The sequence below is a fragment of the Lupinus angustifolius genome, chromosome LG20, assembly GCF_001865875.1.
Source record: "Lupinus angustifolius cultivar Tanjil chromosome LG20, LupAngTanjil_v1.0, whole genome shotgun sequence".
Taxonomy (NCBI): Eukaryota; Viridiplantae; Streptophyta; class Magnoliopsida; order Fabales; family Fabaceae; genus Lupinus; species Lupinus angustifolius.
The window spans coordinates 20,990,659-21,013,970 of NC_032028.1; the positions used below are offsets into that span (position 1 = coordinate 20,990,659).

Genomic DNA, 23,312 nt, shown 5'->3' on the forward strand with positions numbered 1-23,312 from the left:
TACTAATTTTCATTTAAATTTAGGTCTTATATATTATTTTATAAATTATTATAATTTTTAAATTTAATATATTTAAGTATGATTTTGAGTAAGGATGGCATGGAGGTGGGTGGGCACATTTTAAACCCACATTATTTGTGAGTTTGTGTATGAATAGTATGTATTAGTATATACAAATACATTTTTATTATATATTTATATATTTTGTAATAATTAATATATTTATATTCTATATTATACTAGCGTGTTGACATGCACTGTCGTGCCTGTCAATCCGCTTTCCTATCGTTTGTAATGTATAGTTTGTATTTTATAAATTCAAATATAATTTTTTGCGCTAAATTTATGGTTGAATTTATTCAATTAGTTTAATATTCAATTTTTTAAATACACTTTTAAAATAAGAAGATAATAAGGATAAAATAAGAAAATAATATTATATGGTTTTTTGGTAGAAATAAAAAGATATTGAGGGCAAAATCGGAAAACACAAATTACACCATGATAGGTGGTTATTTTGTGTTTTCCCTTTATTAATAGTATAGATATAGAAGTATAGATATAGATGTAAAGAGAAATCATGTTGTAATTATAACTATGGTATAATGTTATTATTTTGTTCTTAACCATTAAAATAAAGACACAAAATGTAATATAAAGTGTACCAATAAAAATTACAATATTAAGTATATTTAATTTAAAAAAATATGCTAATTCACCCAAAATAAAATATATAAAATTAAATATTTGATGCAAAAAGGTAAAAAAATGTAGGACTACAGTCGTCACGCTAATTATATATAAAGGGAAAATATGGTGCAACTGCCATCATGATATAATTTTACTATTTTGTTCTTATTATTTTTTAATTTCTACACAAAAAACAATATAATCATATGTAACCACTATGAATATATTAACTATCATTTTACCTTAATTTGACCAATAAAACAAAGACAAAAAAATATAATATAAAATGCACGCAATAAAAATTATGATATAAAATATATTTATTTTAAAAAAAGATTTGATACCAAAAAAAAATGTAGGTCCACTACTTCATGCCTGTGGCCACACTAGTAAAAATAATTATTTATTAATAATAAAATAGTGATACCATAAATTTATGGTAAGTAAATAAGTAATATATTGATTTTTTTTCCATCCCAAACTGTGAGTTTTTTCATTTTTACTACTAAGTTAATTTATTGGAGCATAAAATCTATGCACTTATAATGTATTATAATGTAAATTTTTTATGCTATCGGTATATTTATTATTGATTTATATTATTTTTGTTTGAGAGTCAATGATAGTTAGTAGTGTAAAAAACTCAAACTCTTATACTATCGGTATACACTATAAAATCTAATTGATAGACTATCATTATTGTATCTTTTGTTTGCGGTGTTCAGCGGTTCATTTTTTCATTGGAACCAAACAAATCACAACGCATTTTCGCTTTCTTCATCTTCTAACTTTTCGCTGATTCAAGAACCCATCAAAACCCTAGATCTGTTGCTAACACCACCGTTTCGTGATTCTAGGTGGTGGAAATTCCTCTTTATTGTGGCTGAAATTCGAATTTCTGGGAAATATTATTTTACTTTTCCTGGGAAATTCTCTGATTTTGGTTGCAGTTTCTAGGGTTTCTGATTTGGGAGTATCGGAAATGGGAAGCAGAAAGGAAGAAGAGAAGAGAGAGAAAATTATCAGGGGTCTCATGAAGCTTCCACCCAATCGAAGATGTATAAACTGTAATAGCATGGTAAATTCAACTCCCTTTTCAATTTGGGGTTTAGTTCAGTTACCTTTCTGTTTTAGGTTTATGTGTTATATGATTGATCAATTCGAAGTTTTGAAGCTGAAAATCTGCAAGCTTTTGGCTCTGAAGTTGGGATTATTTGCTGAGAATTGTGAAGGGTTGAAAGTGTTTCAGGATTTTGACATTGAAAGTTTTAATTTTTAACTGTCACCTTCCTTTATATTGATTCTGAAGTTGTGATTGGTTATAACTTTTAAAGGGTGATTATAAAAAAGAGAAAAAGTAAATTGATTCTGTGATTTTTATACTCAGCACCTTTGGAAAACCTTCATAACTTTTTTTGGTACATCGACTAATATTATGAAGTTTTGGTAAGATGATGATATTTTATATAGGAACTTATGAAGGTTTGATATCTCTTATAAGATGATTCTCAGTTAATTGAAATATCATAATTTGTACAGGGACCTCAGTATGTTTGTACAAGTTTCTGGACCTTTGTTTGTGTGACATGCAGTGGAATACAGTGAGTTTCTTTCCACTTAACTAACTCATGCTTTGTGATATTCTTCCAATGAAAGTAAGTTAACCTGCATGTTTATATTTGTGGGACTTCAGAAACAACTTATTTGTGAGTGCATAATAGCATAGATTGGGTTCCACGGCCAGGTTCATCTAATTGTTATTATTATATCTATATTTGGTTTCAAGATGGTGACTGTACTTTTAAGTCATAATAGGGTATACCTGGTTTCAAGACGGTGACTGTACTTTTAAGTCATAATAGGGTATACCATGTTTGTAATTGATCATGATTGTATATGGTTTTCTTTTTCTGTTTTCTTTAAAAACATATTCTGTGAAGTAGTTGATAAAGCACATATAGTTATAGGAAGTTTTTAATTCCAACTTCCAAATGAGAATCTTTTTAATTTTCTACTTGTGGACCATACTTAGTATTTGATAAAATTCATAGAAAAAGAGGAAGCATCCTTACAATAATGATTACTTTATAAAAGGAAATATTGATTTTTATGTTTAATAAATAGTTTCCATATTCAGTGAATACAACGTGCGGTCGAGATTCCATATTCACATAACCGTATGATCTGAATACCACATACAGTCAAAATTAATTGCCTTGTTTGTATTCTTGAACATTATATTCTATCTTCTACACTTGGTGATGTTGTATGCTCACTGCACTATGATGTGTCCTTCTCGTCATGGCTTAATGTTAATAAATTATTACTTATAGTTAGTATTTATTCCTTTCTGGTATGATATTAAATTTTATTAAAGATGAACTAGTAGTTATATTCCGTGATAGTCTGATTCTTAAAGTCACCTTTTTATTTTCACGTCGTGCAGTCGTGAGTTTACTCATCGTGTTAAGTCTGTGTCTATGGCAAAGTTCACTTCACAAGAAGTTGATGCTCTTCAAAATGGTGGTAACCAGGTACAAGGATGAATTTACTTCTTTTTTATATATGGAGCTACATTTTTTCCTTGCTGAAATGAGATTTACATGTGGCTATATCCTTTAAAGCGTGCAAGGGAAACATATTTGAATAGTTGGGACTTCCAAAGGCAGCGGTTGCCAGATAACAGGTGCAATTCTGTCGTTTGCTGTTTTTTTACCTATATGAATATGCATAACTCATCATGTGAAATTATCATGTGCTTTTGCAGCAATGTTGCTAAAATAAGGGAGTTCATAAGAAATGTGTATGTGGACAGAAGATATGCTGGAGCGAAGTCTTCCGAAAAGCCTCCAAGAGATCCACAGGCAATATATACTTAGCTATTGATTTGTTTATCTGGATAACAATTTTGTCTTAAGCTTGGTGTAGTCTTGTATTTGAGATCTAGATTTTTCCTGAAAACAAGTTATTGTGTTTCTGGTCATATTTTTGTGGTGTATGATATTTGTTAATGCTTCTTTGTTCTTAAATATAATAATTTAGTATTTAGTAACTAAATACAGAAATAAATGAATAATGTGAGCGGACTAATTTTATTTTTAGTATTGTGCATATAATTGTTAAATGGAAACTAGAACTTGTGCATGTAGTGAAGTCGCCTTAGCAATCACTATCAGAATCAACTTGACATGAATTGGTATCTTATCATTAAACTAACTTACCCTGTAGTAAAAATGCTAAATATATTATATGTGCAATTCATTGTAGAGCCCTACAGTCCAAGAGGATGACTTAAGACGTGCCAGTTCTTATCATTCATTTTCTCAAAGTCCTCCATATGATAATCAATATGAGGATCGACGATATGGGAAACAGGCATCTTCTCTGACCAGGAAGCCAGGTTCTGATAAAGTTCGATATGAAGGGAAGATGTCTAATATTATCTATAGTCCTGGTCGATTTAGTGATCATGCATTTGACGACAGATTTGCAAATGAGGGTTCTGGTCCGAGAATTTCTGACTTCTCTGTTTCTAGTGCTGGTGACCAATTCAAATCTGATGTTCAGTCTCCTACGTTTCATAAGGACGTTGGGCTTAGCAGTCCATCCTATCAGGGTTCTGGATCCAACTCAATTGAAGATGTATGGTCTCAAGCAAGGAATACAGTTCTGGGAACTAATGCCAAAAGAGATGCAGGTGGAACTCATGGTCCACAGGTTTGTTTTTCTTGCTCTTGCTTCTAGCATATATAACCATCTTTGTGCTTCATTAACTTTTTACTCAAAAGTTATATTAATATTATGGGAGTGCTTCAAATGTTTTTTATTTATGTTTTCACCCCTCTTTTTTGATATGATGCGGCAGTGTTGTTAAATAGGCGCCATGGCTTTTTCTAGCCAATCGCCGTTTCAAAAAATCCGCCATTTACACAAAAGTGGCGCCATGGCGGTATGGCAGTGGAAGCGCCATGGTGGAAAAGGCAGAACTCAATGTAAATGGGCTTTTCTAGGTAGGTTTGGTGAAATAAATAGCAGATCGGGTCAGGTTTTTAGGCCCAATTCTGGATAAGCCCTAAATCCTTTCTATTTTTAGAGAAACTTTCCCCCCTCTCTGCCGTCTTCTGCCTCCGCCAGTAGTTTCGCCGTTGCTGTCTTCTGCCTCCGCCGGTATTTCGCCGTTGCCGTCTGCCGCCGCTGTTGTCACTGGCTTCCGTCACCTCTCCATTGTCATATGCGGTCTCTTCATTTTCCATTTTCTTTATTTTTCTTATCTATTATATTATTTACTTTAAAACTAATACTCTATTTTTTTATGAACTGCAATTTAGTTTTATAGTAAACTTTTAATTTTATTAAACTGTTATTAGTTAAATGCATAATCTGTATTCTATGTTATTTTTTCCCGAACTGCAGATTATTTTTTTTCTCTACTGCAGTTTCTATATTTTTTTATGGACTGCAGTTTATATATATATATATTCTGAAATGCAGTTTATGTTTTTATATTGTGTTAAATTTTTTAATTATTTTTTGTCAAATGATGATGTCCGCTATTTGGCCGCAACACTATGACGGCGGAATTTTGGCAACCACCATTGGCTGCCATCTGCCATGGACAACACTGCAATGTGGTCTAAAATGAGACGTTAGGGTTCTAAGTTTTATTCATTTCTAATGTACCATATTGGTTTGGGGAGTTGGTATATAAATTTTGTCCACAGAAAAATGGTTTTTTAATCAACTAAACATAGTGTACATGATGTTTCTGGTTTATGATATTTCTTATCAAATAACATTATGCGAAGAAAGTAATCATCACAGTAATGTTCAGGGTTGGGAACATCAAAAGGATAAAAAGATCTAGACTTTAAGATGTTCTTGGTCATTGTCAAATATATTACTTTTTGGTTTCAGTCCCTATTTAATTTTGGATTCAGTTTGAAATTTGAATCCAAATCCTTTAAAAACGGTGAGCTTTTGGTTCCTGACTTTATCACAGATCTGTTAAGTAATGACATGGCTAACAGACCACTAAATCGTACTTGCCACATGTGGTATTAAACGTTTGCCTCCTCTCCACCATCTATTATGCAACCACACCCATCCTCCTCTTCTTGCTGTCTCTTCGCCACTACCACCTCCACACAACCCTACCACCCTCTAACTCCTGCCACCAGCATCATTGTTTTCCTCTCTTTCACTTCACCCTCACAAGTCCACCCCGTACAATAAAATCCTTCTTGTCCTCTCTTTTCCCTCTCCTCTCCTCCTGCAAGCTCCAATCTCAACCTTTGCACAACTCAACCTCACCATCTCCACAAGGGCCAAATAAACACAACCCAAATAAAGCGCCTACTAACCCCAGCGCCAGAAACCCATGACCTACCAATGCCATCAAACCCCACCCAACTCACACCGTATCCTTATTGCCATCAGCCGAACAAATCAACCATCAAGGTCATAGATCTGCAATTTGTGGAGGATGATGGAATTGGAGCTGTTAGCTATCAAAATTTTGGTTTCTCGTTTGATGGTTACTAGATCTCATTGTCTATTAATGTCAATCCTCCTAAGTGAATGAGGGTCTATTTAGAAGTTGAGATGTGGTCTTCTTTTTAACCCTAACTTGTGCAATGTCCAAACATTTAAATTTACCTTCCTAAAAACTAGAAGTTGACTCCATTTTGTAATTTGTTGTTACTGATAAATTTTCATTGTAAATATGCATTGGTTTTGTTTGTTACATCACATTCCAAGTGCTTGTTGCCTTGTTTTTGAAGCAAGCTTACTCTAACTCTTTACATGACATCAATTTGTGCCATTTCCCCCAGAGAACTACATCATTACAATCAGCAAACAGCAACTTTTCATCCTTAAGATCTTACAATTCTGTTGGTGTAGTTGATTTTTTCTCTGAACCTGTCCAAGCTTCAGGATCCCTTCATAATAAAGCTGCTGGTGCTCCCCATTCATCTGGTCCTACAAGATCTGTTAGCATGAATCTTTCCAAGTTACCACTGGCCTCTGAACTGTTTCCCTCATCAACTCCATCTATTGATCTTTTTCAGTTACCTGGAGCACCACCTCAAGCTCCATTGGCGAATCTGTTTCAATCATCTGTTTTGTCTGCAGCTCCATCTTTCAATGAGAGTCAACCTATGCGAACACCCCAACCCTCATCTATTGACTTTTTTGCAGATCTTGGTCAGCAGCCATCTACTGAAACCTCAGCAGCAACATCTCATGTTCCATCGGTGGATCTCTTTCAATCCTCTGTTTTGTCTGCTGCTCCATCTTTCAACCAGAATCATCCTGGACAAATATTGCAACCCTCATCTATTGACTTCTTTGAAGATCATTCTCAGCCGCCATTTACTACAAACCCAACAGCTCCAAATGAAGCTCCATCAGTAAACCTGTTTCAATCATCCGTTTTGTCTGCAGTTTCATCATTCACTGAGGATCAATCTACCCAAACATCCCAAACACCACCAATTGACTTCTTTGCAGATGTCTCTCAGAAGCCTTCTACAGTAACCTCAGATGAGCAGTCACTGGAGTTATCTGTCCCTAAAAATGAAGGGTGGGCAGTGTTTGATATGCCTCAGAGCACATCATCTACTGCACAAGTTGGGACTCCTGCTGCAGCACCTTCAAGTGAAGGATCTTCGCAGGAAAGATTTGACCCATTTTCAAACTTCAATGCAAACATGCAATTGCCATCTGTTAGTTCACCACCTTCTTCAGCTACATCTAACTTATGGCTTGATGGTGTGTGGAATGTAGAAGAAAAGGTTCCTGATATTGCAACAGACACTCAAGTAAGTACAATAAAGTATTATGCATGGATGGTTTTTGCAGTGTTGTGCTATACTCCATAGGAAAAAGAAATGTGTCTTCTTTCACTTCAAATTTGAAGACATTATTTCATAAGTTGCAACTTAAATAAGGTTTTGTTTGTTGTGACTGAACAGCCATGGAATGCATTTGAAAGTTCTGGTAACCATCTTCCTGTGGACGCTGATAATCAATTTTTGGGTTCAAGAGCTTCTGAGTTTGGTGTACGTATGCTATATTATCATAAGATTCTGTATGATCTTGAAAGAATCTTACCAGTGTTTTTTTGGTTTCTTTTTATTTTATTTTAAAATCAACCAGGTATCCAAGGAAGGTGGTATACAAGGGATTGCCTCTTTTGTTGGATTTGATAATCATGACATCCCACCACATGTCAGTGCTTCACCAAACCTTTCACGCACTCTTCCTCTAGTGGTTTGTGCTCTAAGATTGATTGAGATTTTCTTACATTAAGAGTGCTTCTGTTTTCCGTTTTATTCAGTTATTAATTTTTGCTTCTTTCAGGGAGATATGCAATCTAATGGAATCGGTTCTAAGTCAACAAATCCATTTGATTATCCCTATGATTCTGATGTAGAACACACCAATATGGTATGTGGCGGACTGTGAATAAACATTCATCTATTAATCAATATTACTAGTTTTTTTTTATAGTTTTCCATGTGTCCATCATGCTCACATTCAACTAGTTCCTAATGATAATTGTTTTCATGATGGTCGTCAATCCTCTGATCTCACTCTTGAAAGTTCCTAGCTTGTGATTGTTAGCATTTCTATTCTGCATTGTACCAGAGTCTTCCTAGTCAATTCATTTTCATGTTATGACTGACCATTTAAAGATTTGTGAGAGACCATCCACAGCTCCAAAAATCTAAAGGATTGGATTTCAGTTAATTCATGTAGCTTGGAAAGGATTTCAGTACCATGGTAGTAATTCTGCTACTGAAAAGATACATATTTGACAACCTGAATCATGAGTTATAGGAGACGTTGTGATTGTAATTTGTTTTTTAGTTTCCAAATATCTAACATTCCTTGTGTTTCAATTGCAGTTCCTTGATGTGAGCTCTTTGCAAGCTTCTCTGCCGGATGCCCTTTTGCCTGCCACCTTTGGTGGTGGTATAGCTGAACCATGGCAGCATCCTCAAAATATGTCAACCTCATGTATTTCCTCGACAGACCAAGGTAATCATCTAAGTGTCTTACTGAAGTTTCAAAATCATAAATTTAAAACATTTATTCTATACCATCTTTATTTATGCTCTGCTTATTCAATTCTCTTTTGTGCCCATGCAAGTTTATGCAATTTAAATGATCATCCCAGAACAATTTTTTTACATTAATCCTACTCTTATGATTCAATTATGTAGGTGGTTTGTCATTCATGTCTGCGCAACCACTAAGTTCTCAGATTCAGTAAGTTTGGTAGATGGTTCTTTTCTATCTTTGTTTTATTTTTGTATATGATGTAATTCATTGCAGTCAATGAACTTGTGTTTTTCTCGTCTCATTCTTTCTACCAAGATTGAATTTTTGTAGGTTTAAACATGTAACTGTTACCGATTGTTATTTTTTGACATTTCTAATTTTAATTCACATACGAAAAATAATGCATCAAAATCTAACTGGTATACCCTGAGATACTCACAATGGAGGGAGGCAATTAAATAATATTGGAAGAAAAAGAACATCACTTAGGTTTTCTGAAGTGTTCGGAATGACCACCCTCTCTATAAGTATCCTTAGCTATGTGATAGTATATACTATATAGTATCAATTCCTTACTAATCCTGAAAGAAAAAGAAAGTTGCTTAATTGGTGGTACCGAATGAACTTCTTTGTTGACCAACAGTCTGAGATTATTCATATCTCAAGTTTCCGCATTAATATCTGATGTGCATATATAGTGTTTGATTGATCAATTTCTGGCAACATGGTCGTTTTTTCTTCAATTTTTTTGGTAAATGGTCGTTTTTTCTTCAATTTTTTTGGTAAATGGTCTGTTCTATGTATATATTTTCTGAGCATTTTCAATTGTTCGTTGTCTCATTTGAGTTGCATATTTACAGGAACGTCAAGACACCAGAACCAGTTGCTTCTTTTGGGGGAAATCCTTTTGCATAAAAGATTATCCTGTAAAATGTAGTGTCAACTTTCATAAGAGAAATTCATGTGTAGCCAGTCTTAATCTTTACTCGTGGAAGTAATTTAAATGCTTTTATCCCTTGTTAGAGCAATGAAGTTCATTACTTGTGCTTGAGTAAGACAATGCAATTCATTATCCCCACTATGTAGAGGGCATGCATTTGTAAAATTGTGACTGAATGACATTATAGTCAGAATTGTTAATGTTTTATTAAGTAGTTCTTACAGGTATTGAATTTTACCAATTTGAAGTTAGATTGAGAGACTATTTTCCACTTTCTTCATAATTGTACTTATGCAAGAGTTCAAGAGCATCAAATGTTCATCTCACATCTATTCTATAATGCTGGTTATGTGATATTTTTCTTCTTTGAAGTGTTCAAATTGTTGTATTTGTCTGTGTAGATTGGGGGAATGGTTGCTATGCAGCTCCATTGGTAGGAGGCATGATGCATCCCATTATTATTTAGTCCCTTAAAAGGACTTTTCAGAAATAATTTAGAAAATTACTCCTCTTCCTCTGTCCAATTTTCTCCGCCGCTACCGGATCTATATTCCTCTCCTCCAGCAACAAGCTACCACCATTCACCACTGCCATCACGGCGTTGTACCCTCTATTGCAGCATCACCTCATTCATGGCCACTCGGTTACCACCATGCCGCTCCAACCCACTGCCACTGCTCATTTTTTCGGATCTAACATCGCAGTCTTGATACCACCATTACAAATTAAAGAGGATCTGGTACCACCATTGCTGAATGAAGGGCAGGGACAATTGATGCTGGTGATCGGGTTGAGGTGGGTGTCCAGAAATTTTGTTGAGGTAGGGTGGTGGTGAACAATGGTAGAGATGAAGGTTGTGACGACGAGGTCATTAGGGACCAAGTGGTAATTTATAGGGGACACAACATATTAGTTGAGAGTCATAAGGTGATCTGATGTTTATGGTGAAAGGTCTGAATAATCAAATGAAGAAGATTGTGGGTTCGAGTCTAATTCCCAACAAAATACTAATATACTAACATTTGTTTTAGGATTGTGTATATACATATAAAAGAATATGAGATAAGTATTATTCGCCGATTTGTGGTTCATTATTAGTGTTTGAAAGAGAATGACGCTAACTAGTGTGGAGAAAAGAAAGTGGAAGATTAGAATTGGGAAGGCTATGTATACACTTCTTGTGATCAACGATGAGTTATTGCAATGGATTAGTGACTTAACATGCTTAGAATACTTAGGTGATGTTAGAAAGAAAGAGCATGTCATAATGAAACACCTAGATAATGAACTTATGTCACTTATAGGAGACATGACAACATGTCAATGATTGTTTGTTATTATAGAAAAAATGTATGCAAAAAAAATGGAGGTTAAACCAAGTGACTTAGCAAAAGCTAACAAATTTATTCATTCAAATAAGCATAATTTAATGAGAATGGATCCACTTACATAAAACTATTCCACATTTTAACTGTTTATTCTGGGGAAATTCAATACTTTCAATTAGTGAGTGGATTTTAACTATTAGATTTCCCTAGAATCAATGATTAAGATATGAAGTAGCTTTTTTCACTTACTCTTGAAATAAGTGAATCTCCTCCCCTAATTCAATTATTGAAGCCAAATAAATGGTTTCTTTTATAACAAAGAAAAGAAACAATCAAATTTTGTTTCTAGAGCCAAAATCTTTTAGCATTTGTGCCACCTTTTTTTTAGAGTATTCTAGGTCGACAAGAAATTAATCTTTTTTGATACAGTCAAAAGTTTACAATAGATCATTTTCTATATTAATTTTAGTTACACGTTAATCTAATCTACTAATCAAACATGAAACTTTATGCCTAGATAACCTAAATCCAATTCATTTGCACCAATACACACTCACTAAAACGAATAGTTCTTATATATGAATCAACAAGAAGTACATTAACTAAGTACAATCACAACAATACTCAAAGATAAACAAAATTATAAAGAATATAAGAATGGTATAATGTTGCATGTTTTATGCTCCAAAACATTCTTATATACTTATATAAGACTCATATTTTCGATAATTATAAAAGAAAAAAACCTTAATTTTGTAAGTATAGAAAATAAGCATATACAAATAAGATTTAGTTTTTCCAATAGAAACTTATCAAAAGATGAAGTAAAATAATTAATTACATGAAATCTGCATACCTAACAAAGTCGAGCGTCCCAAATAACTTGTGAGGATAGAATAACAATAAACATTTCTTGTTTTTATAAAATAATTTCAATTTGTAACACATTTATAGTCAGTTTTTGATCAAAAAAGTAAATATAAAATTTAAAACATAAAATATATTTTCATTTCGGTTCAAGTAATATTACTTAGACTTAGTCCCCTATTTTAATTAGCCATAATCGTCCCATATTTTACTCATGATAGATCACCCTCTTATTTTAATCCTACGTCAACTTTATAATGAAAAATCTGATTTTTTTCTTCAAAATATCATTAGTAGATTCTACCACTGTTCTCTTAGAGTTTTTCTCTACCGTCAACACATCATCCACTCTTACTTTACTTTTGTTTGTTTGAGAATCATGGTTAACAAATCAATTGTGAATGATGTGCTGACAGTATCAAAACTCTTACCCAGTCAATATAGATCTAATAAATCCGTTCTATTATAACAACATAAACAAAAATAATATACACAACAACTGAATTAACTACTAACGTCTTTCATAATTAACCTAAACATAAACCCGTGATCAAAACAAGAAGAGTGTATACTTGCACACTTGCACTCACACGCAACAAATTATAAAGACAAATATAAGAAAATTAAAGTAACACTTAACTGATCCAATACCAAGTTCACACCAATAATCAAAATATCAAAACAACAAACCAGAATGATACAATAACAGTGTAGAAAACATAAAATAAAATTAGATAGAAGGTCCTAATCGATATAAACTTTGATTCTTCAGCAGATTATACCATGTAGCAACAACAACATCAAAATCTAACTTCCTGCAACAATGAAACATCGAATATCACATGCATAAGATAAAAGTTGATAACAAATTGAGACATGAAAAAAACCATTCACCCAAAAATGGAAACAAATAATAGGAAAAGAAAAAGAACATGTAACTTACAATTTTTCTCAGTTGGTGCAACCCATGAAAGATTCTCATAATGTTGGTAAACGAATGCACAAGATTCAATCTTCAGAAAAGGGCTATAACTATTAAGGTCTTTAAATGTAGCAAACCCTATATTGTAGAACAAAACCTCTTCATTCAAGCAAATCAGAAGCATGGAGTCCTCATCATTCTCTTGCTTAACAACACAATATGGAAAACATAATAGTAATCGAAAAGGTGATTCACATAATTTAATATTGAATCTCAATGACCATTCAGAATTCTCTTCATTCAACTCCATAATGTAAAGAACGAAATCAGAATGCCCACTTGATTCACAGAATTTCGAAACTCCATTTTCCTTAACGTTCAAGGGCATTGGACATGTCTTAAAAATCTGAGAATCTACGTCAAAGTAAAAAATCTTTCCAAGATTATCACTGTGCCAATACAATGAACCATTAAAGTAAACAGTGTTAGTCTGAATCGGGAGTTTAAAATGAGGAGGAGTGAAAGTAAAATCAGGTTCACTCCATGAACTAGTTTCTGATGAAAACACAGTAATAACGTAATCAGGATCAATTTGTGGTTTATAATTCTTGACTCTAATGGAAACGAGCTTGTAATGCAGTGATTTCAACGGTTCAAAACAGATAAAAAGTGAGATTACTGAAGAACTAAATTCTTGGGTAGGGAAAATAACAGGAACAGATTTATTGGTGGTTGGATTGGATACAAAGTACTCAACTTCTAATGAATCTTCCGAAGTACTTCTTTCAATAAGTAATAGACCATTGCAGGATTGAATAACAGTTCCTATAGGAACTTTCACATTATGAAACTCAGAAGAATCAGAAGCCTTAATAGATTTTAAAGGGAAAATTTGACAGGTTGGTGAATCACCGGGAGCTAGCAAGATAGCAGAAGGAAAAACTCGAGAGGTTCTATAAAGTCGAAGAGTGTGTGAGTGGCAGAACTTTGGTTCAGAAATGAGTGCAAGCCATTGTTTTGAAACACATTTGAATCTGAGTACTGACTTCACTGGCAAACGAAGAAGAATCTCACTGACAAGGTATTCAAGGGATGCAACTATGGTGGCCATTGGAGAGAAAAGGATGATGAAAAAAGAGAAACTTGTAGAAGATAACTAAACAAGATAGCATATATATATATATATATATATAGTTGGAACGTGGGTCTGTTGAAATCTCACTTATTTTTTCAGATTGTTGAATGATGTAATTTGTAATCATAACTATTTAAGCATTTAGGGTTTCTATGAGACGTGAACACATGCATTACCAACATTGTTACCTACAGTTTGTTTTGTTTCCCACGTGTATCCTTACACTTACTTAAGGCAATTCGGACCGAGCCAGAAACCCAATACATAAGTACATAGGGTTAATTCTCCTAACGAATATTTTTTTCCATCAACAAGATTCAAACCCAATATCTTACTTAAAAGAAATCAAACATGTACTATTTAAACCAACATCTAGTTGCTTGCTGCATACAGTCTATGTAACCTTTGCCTGTTTGTATCCGCACTTTAAACCAACAGCCAACACTAGTTTTAGGTGACTTTTCGTTCGGGAATTAAATTTGTTGTTTTATTTCATGGCATTTTATATGCTGCTCAAAATACAATTTTTTAATTGATAATTAAAAAATAAGTAAATTATGATATCCTTTGATTTTAGTAAAATTGGATAACCTACTCTTCATTTTTTAAACCTACCTAAATCATCCGTAATTATGTACATATCTTACAATTGGATATATAAGTATAAATTTTTAAATAGAAAATGAAGGGTGAAAAATTACACAAAATATAGTATATTATGAAGATAAATCCAAAGAGTATAACAATCAATGTTTGTTATTATTTTTTGGGTGGAAAAGTTCAGCCCACTTCGATTTTTTGTATATTTATGTGACCGAACTGATTACAAACATTTGATTTGTTTCCGCTCAATTAAACACAAATTTAACCGTAAGAATTGAACCGAATCAAACCGCTCTCATTCGATTCGATTCCACAGTTTTTCTAATTACTTTTTTATAATAAAATCTTGCATCAATTGAAAGTTCGAAATGTATTACAATATATATAGTTTATTCATAAAAGTAAAAATATTAATATTGTTTTTAGAAAAAAATATGAATCATATATAAATGATTAGAAAATTTTAAAGTCGTAATTGTTTGTTAGTAATATATATAACATTTATGGAGAAAAAGAGAATTATCATATATATATATATATATATGATATTCATCCATTAAAGTCCGGTTAACCTGAATGTTTAAATTTGTGGAACTTCAGAAACACCTTATTTGTTAGTGAATGATTGCATACATTGGGTTCCATAGTCAGGTTCAGTGAATTATTATTGTATTATTGTTATATCTATGGTTTCAAGACAGTGATTGTACTGTACTTTTAAGTCATAACATGTTTGTAATTCCATGGCAATTTAAATGCTCCTGGTTGAGAATATTCGTTAACACTCATTTTTCTACAAATAATTTTACTTGATTTTCTTTTGGTGAGACCATGAGGCATTCTGTTTTATGTATTCTTTAAAAGTATCTTCTTTGAAATAGTTGATAAAGCACATATAGTCGCGAGAAATTTTTAATTGAAATTTGCGAATGAGAATTCTTTTAATTTTGTACTTGTGGACCATACTTGGTATTCCATTAGGTCATAGAAAAAGAGGTAGCATCCTAACATTAATGATTACTTTATTAATGGAAATATTTGATTTTTATGTTCAATAAATAGATTACATATTCACATAAATATATGATCTGAATACAATGTACAGTCAAAATTACCTGCCTTGCTTGTATTTTTTAGCATTATATTCTATCTTCTGCACTTAATTTTTGATGTTGTATGCTCACTGCACTATGGTGTCCTTGTCATCATGGTTTAATGGTACTCAATTATTGTTATTTATGGTTGGTATTTATTTATGCTGTCTTGTCCTTGTCATAATGTTATATTGCTTGCCTTATGACCTAGAGGTCATGGATTCAAATCCTTGGAAACAACCTCTTCACTTGTGAGGGTAAGGATGCATACATCTATCCTCCCCGGACCCCACTAGTGTGGGAGCTTCATGCAATGGACTTCCTTTTTATCTATCTATGGAATTTTATTGAAGATGAATTAGTAGTTATATTTGGTGATAGTCTATGATTCTTAAAGTCCCCTTTTTATTTTCATGTCATACAGTCGTGAGTTTACTCATCGTGTGAAGTCTGTGTCTATGGCAAAGTTCACTTCACAAGAAGTTGATGCTCTTCAAAATGGTGGTAACCAGGTACAAGGATGAATTTACTTCTTTTTTATATATGGAGCTACATTTTTTCCTTGCTGAAATGAGATTTACATGTGGCTATATCCTTTAAAGCGTGCAAGGGAAACATATTTGAATAGTTGGGACTTCCAAAGGCAGCGGTTGCCAGATAACAGGTGCAATTCTGTCGTTTGCTGTTTTTTTACCTATATGAATATGCATAACTCATCATGTGAAATTATCATGTGCTTTTGCAGCAATGTTGCTAAAATAAGGGAGTTCATAAGAAATGTGTATGTGGACAGAAGATATGCTGGAGCGAAGTCTTCCGAAAAGCCTCCAAGAGATCCACAGGCAATATATACTTAGCTATTGATTTGTTTATCTGGATAACAATTTTGTCTTAAGCTTGGTGTAGTCTTGTATTTGAGATCTAGATTTTTCCTGAAAACAAGTTATTGTGTTTCTGGTCATATTTTTGTGGTGTATGATATTTGTTAATGCTTCTTTGTTCTTAAATATAATAATTTAGTATTTAGTAACTAAATACAGAAATAAATGAATAATGTGAGCGGACTAATTTTATTTTTAGTATTGTGCATATAATTGTTAAATGGAAACTAGAACTTGTGCATGTAGTGAAGTCGCCTTAGCAATCACTATCAGAATCAACTTGACATGAATTGGTATCTTATCATTAAACTAACTTACCCTGTAGTAAAAATGCTAAATATATTATATGTGCAATTCATTGTAGAGCCCTACAGTCCAAGAGGATGACTTAAGACGTGCCAGTTCTTATCATTCATTTTCTCAAAGTCCTCCATATGATAATCAATATGAGGATCGACGATATGGGAAACAGGCATCTTCTCTGACCAGGAAGCCAGGTTCTGATAAAGTTCGATATGAAGGGAAGATGTCTAATATTATCTATAGTCCTGGTCGATTTAGTGATCATGCATTTGACGACAGATTTGCAAATGAGGGTTCTGGTCCGAGAATTTCTGACTTCTCTGTTTCTAGTGCTGGTGACCAATTCAAATCTGATGTTCAGTCTCCTACGTTTCATAAGGACGTTGGGCTTAGCAGTCCATCCTATCAGGGTTCTGGATCCAACTCAATTGAAGATGTATGGTCTCAAGCAAGGAATACAGTTCTGGGAACTAATGCCAAAAGAGATGCAGGTGGAACTCATGGTCCACAGGTTTGTTTTTCTTGCTCTTGCTTCTAGCATATATAACCATCTTTGTGCTTCATTAACTTTTTACTCAAAAGTTATATTAATATTATGGGAGTGCTTCAAATGTTTTTTATTTATGTTTTCACCCCTCTTTTTTGATATGATGCGGCAGTGTTGTTAAATAGGCGCCATGGCTTTTTCTAGCCAATCGCCGTTTCAAAAAATCCGCCATTTACACAAAAGTGGCGCCATGGCGGTATGGCAGTGGAAGCGCCATGGTGGAAAAGGCAGAACTCAATGTAAATGGGCTTTTCTAGGTAGGTTTGGTGAAATAAATAGCAGATCGGGTCAGGTTTTTAGGCCCAATTCTGGATAAGCCCTAAATCCTTTCTATTTTTAGAGAAACTTTCCCCCCTCTCTGCCGTCTTCTGCCTCCGCCAGTAGTTTCGCCGTTGCTGTCTTCTGCCTCCGCCGGTATTTCGCCGTTGCCGTCTGCCGCCGCTGTTGTCACTGGCTTCCGTCACCTCTCCATTGTCATATGCGGTCTCTTCATTTTCCATTTTCTTTATTTTTCTTATCTATTATATTATTTACTTTAAAACTAATACTCTATTTTTTTATGAACTGCAATTTAGTTTTATAGTAAACTTTTAATTTTATTAAACTGTTATTAGTTAAATGCATAATCTGTATTCTATGTTATTTTTTCCCGAACTGCAGATTATTTTTTTTCTCTACTGCAGTTTCTATATTTTTTTATGGACTGCAGTTTATATATATATATATTCTGAAATGCAGTTTATGTTTTTATATTGTGTTAAATTTTTTAATTATTTTTTGTCAAATGATGATGTCCGCTATTTGGCCGCAACACTATGACGGCGGAATTTTGGCAACCACCATTGGCTGCCATCTGCCATGGACAACACTGCAATGTGGTCTAAAATGAGACGTTAGGGTTCTAAGTTTTATTCATTTCTAATGTACCATATTGGTTTGGGGAGTTGGTATATAAATTTTGTCCACAGAAAAATGGTTTTTTAATCAACTAAACATAGTGTACATGATGTTTCTGGTTTATGATATTTCTTATCAAATAACATTATGCGAAGAAAGTAATCATCACAGTAATGTTCAGGGTTGGGAACATCAAAAGGATAAAAAGATCTAGACTTTAAGATGTTCTTGGTCATTGTCAAATATATTACTTTTTGGTTTCAGTCCCTATTTAATTTTGGATTCAGTTTGAAATTTGAATCCAAATCCTTTAAAAACGGTGAGCTTTTGGTTCCTGACTTTATCACAGATCTGTTAAGTAATGACATGGCTAACAGACCACTAAATCGTACTTGCCACATGTGGTATTAAACGTTTGCCTCCTCTCCACCATCTATTATGCAACCACACCCATCCTCCTCTTCTTGCTGTCTCTTCGCCACTACCACCTCCACACAACCCTACCACCCTCTAACTCCTGCCACCAGCATCATTGTTTTCCTCTCTTTCACTTCACCCTCACAAGTCCACCCCGTACAATAAAATCCTTCTTGTCCTCTCTTTTCCCTCTCCTCTCCTCCTGCAAGCTCCAATCTCAACCTTTGCACAACTCAACCTCACCATCTCCACAAGGGCCAAATAAACACAACCCAAATAAAGCGCCTACTAACCCCAGCGCCAGAAACCCATGACCTACCAATGCCATCAAACCCCACCCAACTCACACCGTATCCTTATTGCCATCAGCCGAACAAATCAACCATCAAGGTCATAGATCTGCAATTTGTGGAGGATGATGGAATTGGAGCTGTTAGCTATCAAAATTTTGGTTTCTCGTTTGATGGTTACTAGATCTCATTGTCTATTAATGTCAATCCTCCTAAGTGAATGAGGGTCTATTTAGAAGTTGAGATGTGGTCTTCTTTTTAACCCTAACTTGTGCAATGTCCAAACATTTAAATTTACCTTCCTAAAAACTAGAAGTTGACTCCATTTTGTAATTTGTTGTTACTGATAAATTTTCATTGTAAATATGCATTGGTTTTGTTTGTTACATCACATTCCAAGTGCTTGTTGCCTTGTTTTTGAAGCAAGCTTACTCTAACTCTTTACATGACATCAATTTGTGCCATTTCCCCCAGAGAACTACATCATTACAATCAGCAAACAGCAACTTTTCATCCTTAAGATCTTACAATTCTGTTGGTGTAGTTGATTTTTTCTCTGAACCTGTCCAAGCTTCAGGATCCCTTCATAATAAAGCTGCTGGTGCTCCCCATTCATCTGGTCCTACAAGATCTGTTAGCATGAATCTTTCCAAGTTACCACTGGCCTCTGAACTGTTTCCCTCATCAACTCCATCTATTGATCTTTTTCAGTTACCTGGAGCACCACCTCAAGCTCCATTGGCGAATCTGTTTCAATCATCTGTTTTGTCTGCAGCTCCATCTTTCAATGAGAGTCAACCTATGCGAACACCCCAACCCTCATCTATTGACTTTTTTGCAGATCTTGGTCAGCAGCCATCTACTGAAACCTCAGCAGCAACATCTCATGTTCCATCGGTGGATCTCTTTCAATCCTCTGTTTTGTCTGCTGCTCCATCTTTCAACCAGAATCATCCTGGACAAATATTGCAACCCTCATCTATTGACTTCTTTGAAGATCATTCTCAGCCGCCATTTACTACAAACCCAACAGCTCCAAATGAAGCTCCATCAGTAAACCTGTTTCAATCATCCGTTTTGTCTGCAGTTTCATCATTCACTGAGGATCAATCTACCCAAACATCCCAAACACCACCAATTGACTTCTTTGCAGATGTCTCTCAGAAGCCTTCTACAGTAACCTCAGATGAGCAGTCACTGGAGTTATCTGTCCCTAAAAATGAAGGGTGGGCAGTGTTTGATATGCCTCAGAGCACATCATCTACTGCACAAGTTGGGACTCCTGCTGCAGCACCTTCAAGTGAAGGATCTTCGCAGGAAAGATTTGACCCATTTTCAAACTTCAATGCAAACATGCAATTGCCATCTGTTAGTTCACCACCTTCTTCAGCTACATCTAACTTATGGCTTGATGGTGTGTGGAATGTAGAAGAAAAGGTTCCTGATATTGCAACAGACACTCAAGTAAGTACAATAAAGTATTATGCATGGATGGTTTTTGCAGTGTTGTGCTATACTCCATAGGAAAAAGAAATGTGTCTTCTTTCACTTCAAATTTGAAGACATTATTTCATAAGTTGCAACTTAAATAAGGTTTTGTTTGTTGTGACTGAACAGCCATGGAATGCATTTGAAAGTTCTGGTAACCATCTTCCTGTGGACGCTGATAATCAATTTTTGGGTTCAAGAGCTTCTGAGTTTGGTGTACGTATGCTATATTATCATAAGATTCTGTATGATCTTGAAAGAATCTTACCAGTGTTTTTTTGGTTTCTTTTTATTTTATTTTAAAATCAACCAGGTATCCAAGGAAGGTGGTATACAAGGGATTGCCTCTTTTGTTGGATTTGATAATCATGACATCCCACCACATGTCAGTGCTTCACCAAACCTTTCACGCACTCTTCCTCTAGTGGTTTGTGCTCTAAGATTGATTGAGATTTTCTTACATTAAGAGTGCTTCTGTTTTCCGTTTTATTCAGTTATTAATTTTTGCTTCTTTCAGGGAGATATGCAATCTAATGGAATCGGTTCTAAGTCAACAAATCCATTTGATTATCCCTATGATTCTGATGTAGAACACACCAATATGGTATGTGGCGGACTGTGAATAAACATTCATCTATTAATCAATATTACTAGTTTTTTTTTATAGTTTTCCATGTGTCCATCATGCTCACATTCAACTAGTTCCTAATGATAATTGTTTTCATGATGGTCGTCAATCCTCTGATCTCACTCTTGAAAGTTCCTAGCTTGTGATTGTTAGCATTTCTATTCTGCATTGTACCAGAGTCTTCCTAGTCAATTCATTTTCATGTTATGACTGACCATTTAAAGATTTGTGAGAGACCATCCACAGCTCCAAAAATCTAAAGGATTGGATTTCAGTTAATTCATGTAGCTTGGAAAGGATTTCAGTACCATGGTAGTAATTCTGCTACTGAAAAGATACATATTTGACAACCTGAATCATGAGTTATAGGAGACGTTGTGATTGTAATTTGTTTTTTAGTTTCCAAATATCTAACATTCCTTGTGTTTCAATTGCAGTTCCTTGATGTGAGCTCTTTGCAAGCTTCTCTGCCGGATGCCCTTTTGCCTGCCACCTTTGGTGGTGGTATAGCTGAACCATGGCAGCATCCTCAAAATATGTCAACCTCATGTATTTCCTCGACAGACCAAGGTAATCATCTAAGTGTCTTACTGAAGTTTCAAAATCATAAATTTAAAACATTTATTCTATACCATCTTTATTTATGCTCTGCTTATTCAATTCTCTTTTGTGCCCATGCAAGTTTATGCAATTTAAATGATCATCCCAGAACAATTTTTTTACATTAATCCTACTCTTATGATTCAATTATGTAGGTGGTTTGTCATTCATGTCTGCGCAACCACTAAGTTCTCAGATTCAGTAAGTTTGGTAGATGGTTCTTTTCTATCTTTGTTTTATTTTTGTATATGATGTAATTCATTGCAGTCAATGAACTTGTGTTTTTCTCGTCTCATTCTTTCTACCAAGATTGAATTTTTGTAGGTTTAAACATGTAACTGTTACCGATTGTTATTTTTTGACATTTCTAATTTTAATTCACATACGAAAAATAATGCATCAAAATCTAACTGGTATACCCTGAGATACTCACAATGGAGGGAGGCAATTAAATAATATTGGAAGAAAAAGAACATCACTTAGGTTTTCTGAAGTGTTCGGAATGACCACCCTCTCTATAAGTATCCTTAGCTATGTGATAGTATATACTATATAGTATCAATTCCTTACTAATCCTGAAAGAAAAAGAAAGTTGCTTAATTGGTGGTACCGAATGAACTTCTTTGTTGACCAACAGTCTGAGATTATTCATATCTCAAGTTTCCGCATTAATATCTGATGTGCATATATAGTGTTTGATTGATCAATTTCTGGCAACATGGTCGTTTTTTCTTCAATTTTTTTGGTAAATGGTCGTTTTTTCTTCAATTTTTTTGGTAAATGGTCTGTTCTATGTATATATTTTCTGAGCATTTTCAATTGTTCGTTGTCTCATTTGAGTTGCATATTTACAGGAACGTCAAGACACCAGAACCAGTTGCTTCTTTTGGGGGAAATCCTTTTGCATAAAAGATTATCCTGTAAAATGTAGTGTCAACTTTCATAAGAGAAATTCATGTGTAGCCAGTCTTAATCTTTACTCGTGGAAGTAATTTAAATGCTTTTATCCCTTGTTAGAGCAATGAAGTTCATTACTTGTGCTTGAGTAAGACAATGCAATTCATTATCCCCACTATGTAGAGGGCATGCATTTGTAAAATTGTGACTGAATGACATTATAGTCAGAATTGTTAATGTTTTATTAAGTAGTTCTTACAGGTATTGAATTTTACCAATTTGAAGTTAGATTGAGAGACTATTTTCCACTTTCTTCATAATTGTACTTATGCAAGAGTTCAAGAGCATCAAATGTTCATCTCACATCTATTCTATAATGCTGGTTATGTGATATTTTTCTTCTTTGAAGTGTTCAAATTGTTGTATTTGTCTGTGTAGATTGGGGGAATGGTTGCTATGCAGCTCCATTGGTAGGAGGCATGATGCATCCCATTATTATTTAGTCCCTTAAAAGGACTTTTCAGAAATAATTTAGAAAATTACTCCTCTTCCTCTGTCCAATTTTCTCCGCCGCTACCGGATCTATATTCCTCTCCTCCAGCAACAAGCTACCACCATTCACCACTGCCATCACGGCGTTGTACCCTCTATTGCAGCATCACCTCATTCATGGCCACTCGGTTACCACCATGCCGCTCCAACCCACTGCCACTGCTCA

General features: G+C 34.3%; 1 protein-coding gene across 8 annotated transcripts; it reads left to right on the plus strand.

Moving 5' to 3' along the window:
• Positions 1,385 to 22,968, plus strand: LOC109335966 (probable ADP-ribosylation factor GTPase-activating protein AGD14). Of its 8 annotated transcripts, none has more exons than XM_019572254.1 (14): positions 1,388 to 1,768; positions 2,230 to 2,291; positions 16,071 to 16,158; positions 16,249 to 16,310; positions 16,392 to 16,488; positions 16,892 to 17,341; positions 19,456 to 20,445; positions 20,599 to 20,685; positions 20,783 to 20,896; positions 20,987 to 21,073; positions 21,535 to 21,667; positions 21,853 to 21,898; positions 22,552 to 22,632; positions 22,670 to 22,968. In XM_019572254.1, the coding sequence occupies exons 1-13, from the start codon at positions 1,673 to 1,675 to the stop codon at positions 22,604 to 22,606; spliced, it is 2,367 nt and encodes a 788-aa protein (XP_019427799.1). In that variant the 5' UTR covers positions 1,388 to 1,672; the 3' UTR covers positions 22,607 to 22,632; positions 22,670 to 22,968. The 8 variants fall into 8 exon arrangements, with proteins under 8 accessions (XP_019427805.1, XP_019427806.1, XP_019427802.1 ...); XM_019572256.1 differs by lacking the exons at positions 16,071 to 16,158; positions 16,249 to 16,310; positions 16,392 to 16,488; ... (7 more) ...; positions 22,552 to 22,632; positions 22,670 to 22,968 and adding exons at positions 3,137 to 3,224; positions 3,315 to 3,376; positions 3,458 to 3,554; ... (7 more) ...; positions 9,618 to 9,698; positions 9,736 to 10,034; XM_019572257.1 differs by having other exon boundaries at positions 1,387 to 1,768; positions 20,783 to 20,854; positions 22,552 to 22,968.

Excerpts from the sequence above, each read along its gene's own strand:
- LOC109335966 (XM_019572253.1), top strand. The coding sequence starts at position 1,673 with ATGGGAAGCAGAAAGGAAGAAGAGAAGAGAGAGAAAATTATCAGGGGT. Across the intron at positions 2,292-16,070 it reads GTGACATGCAGTGGAATACA|TCGTGAGTTTACTCATCGTG; the intron begins GTGAGTTTCTTT and ends CATGTCATACAG. Across the intron at positions 16,159-16,248 it reads TTCAAAATGGTGGTAACCAG|CGTGCAAGGGAAACATATTT; the intron begins GTACAAGGATGA and ends TATCCTTTAAAG.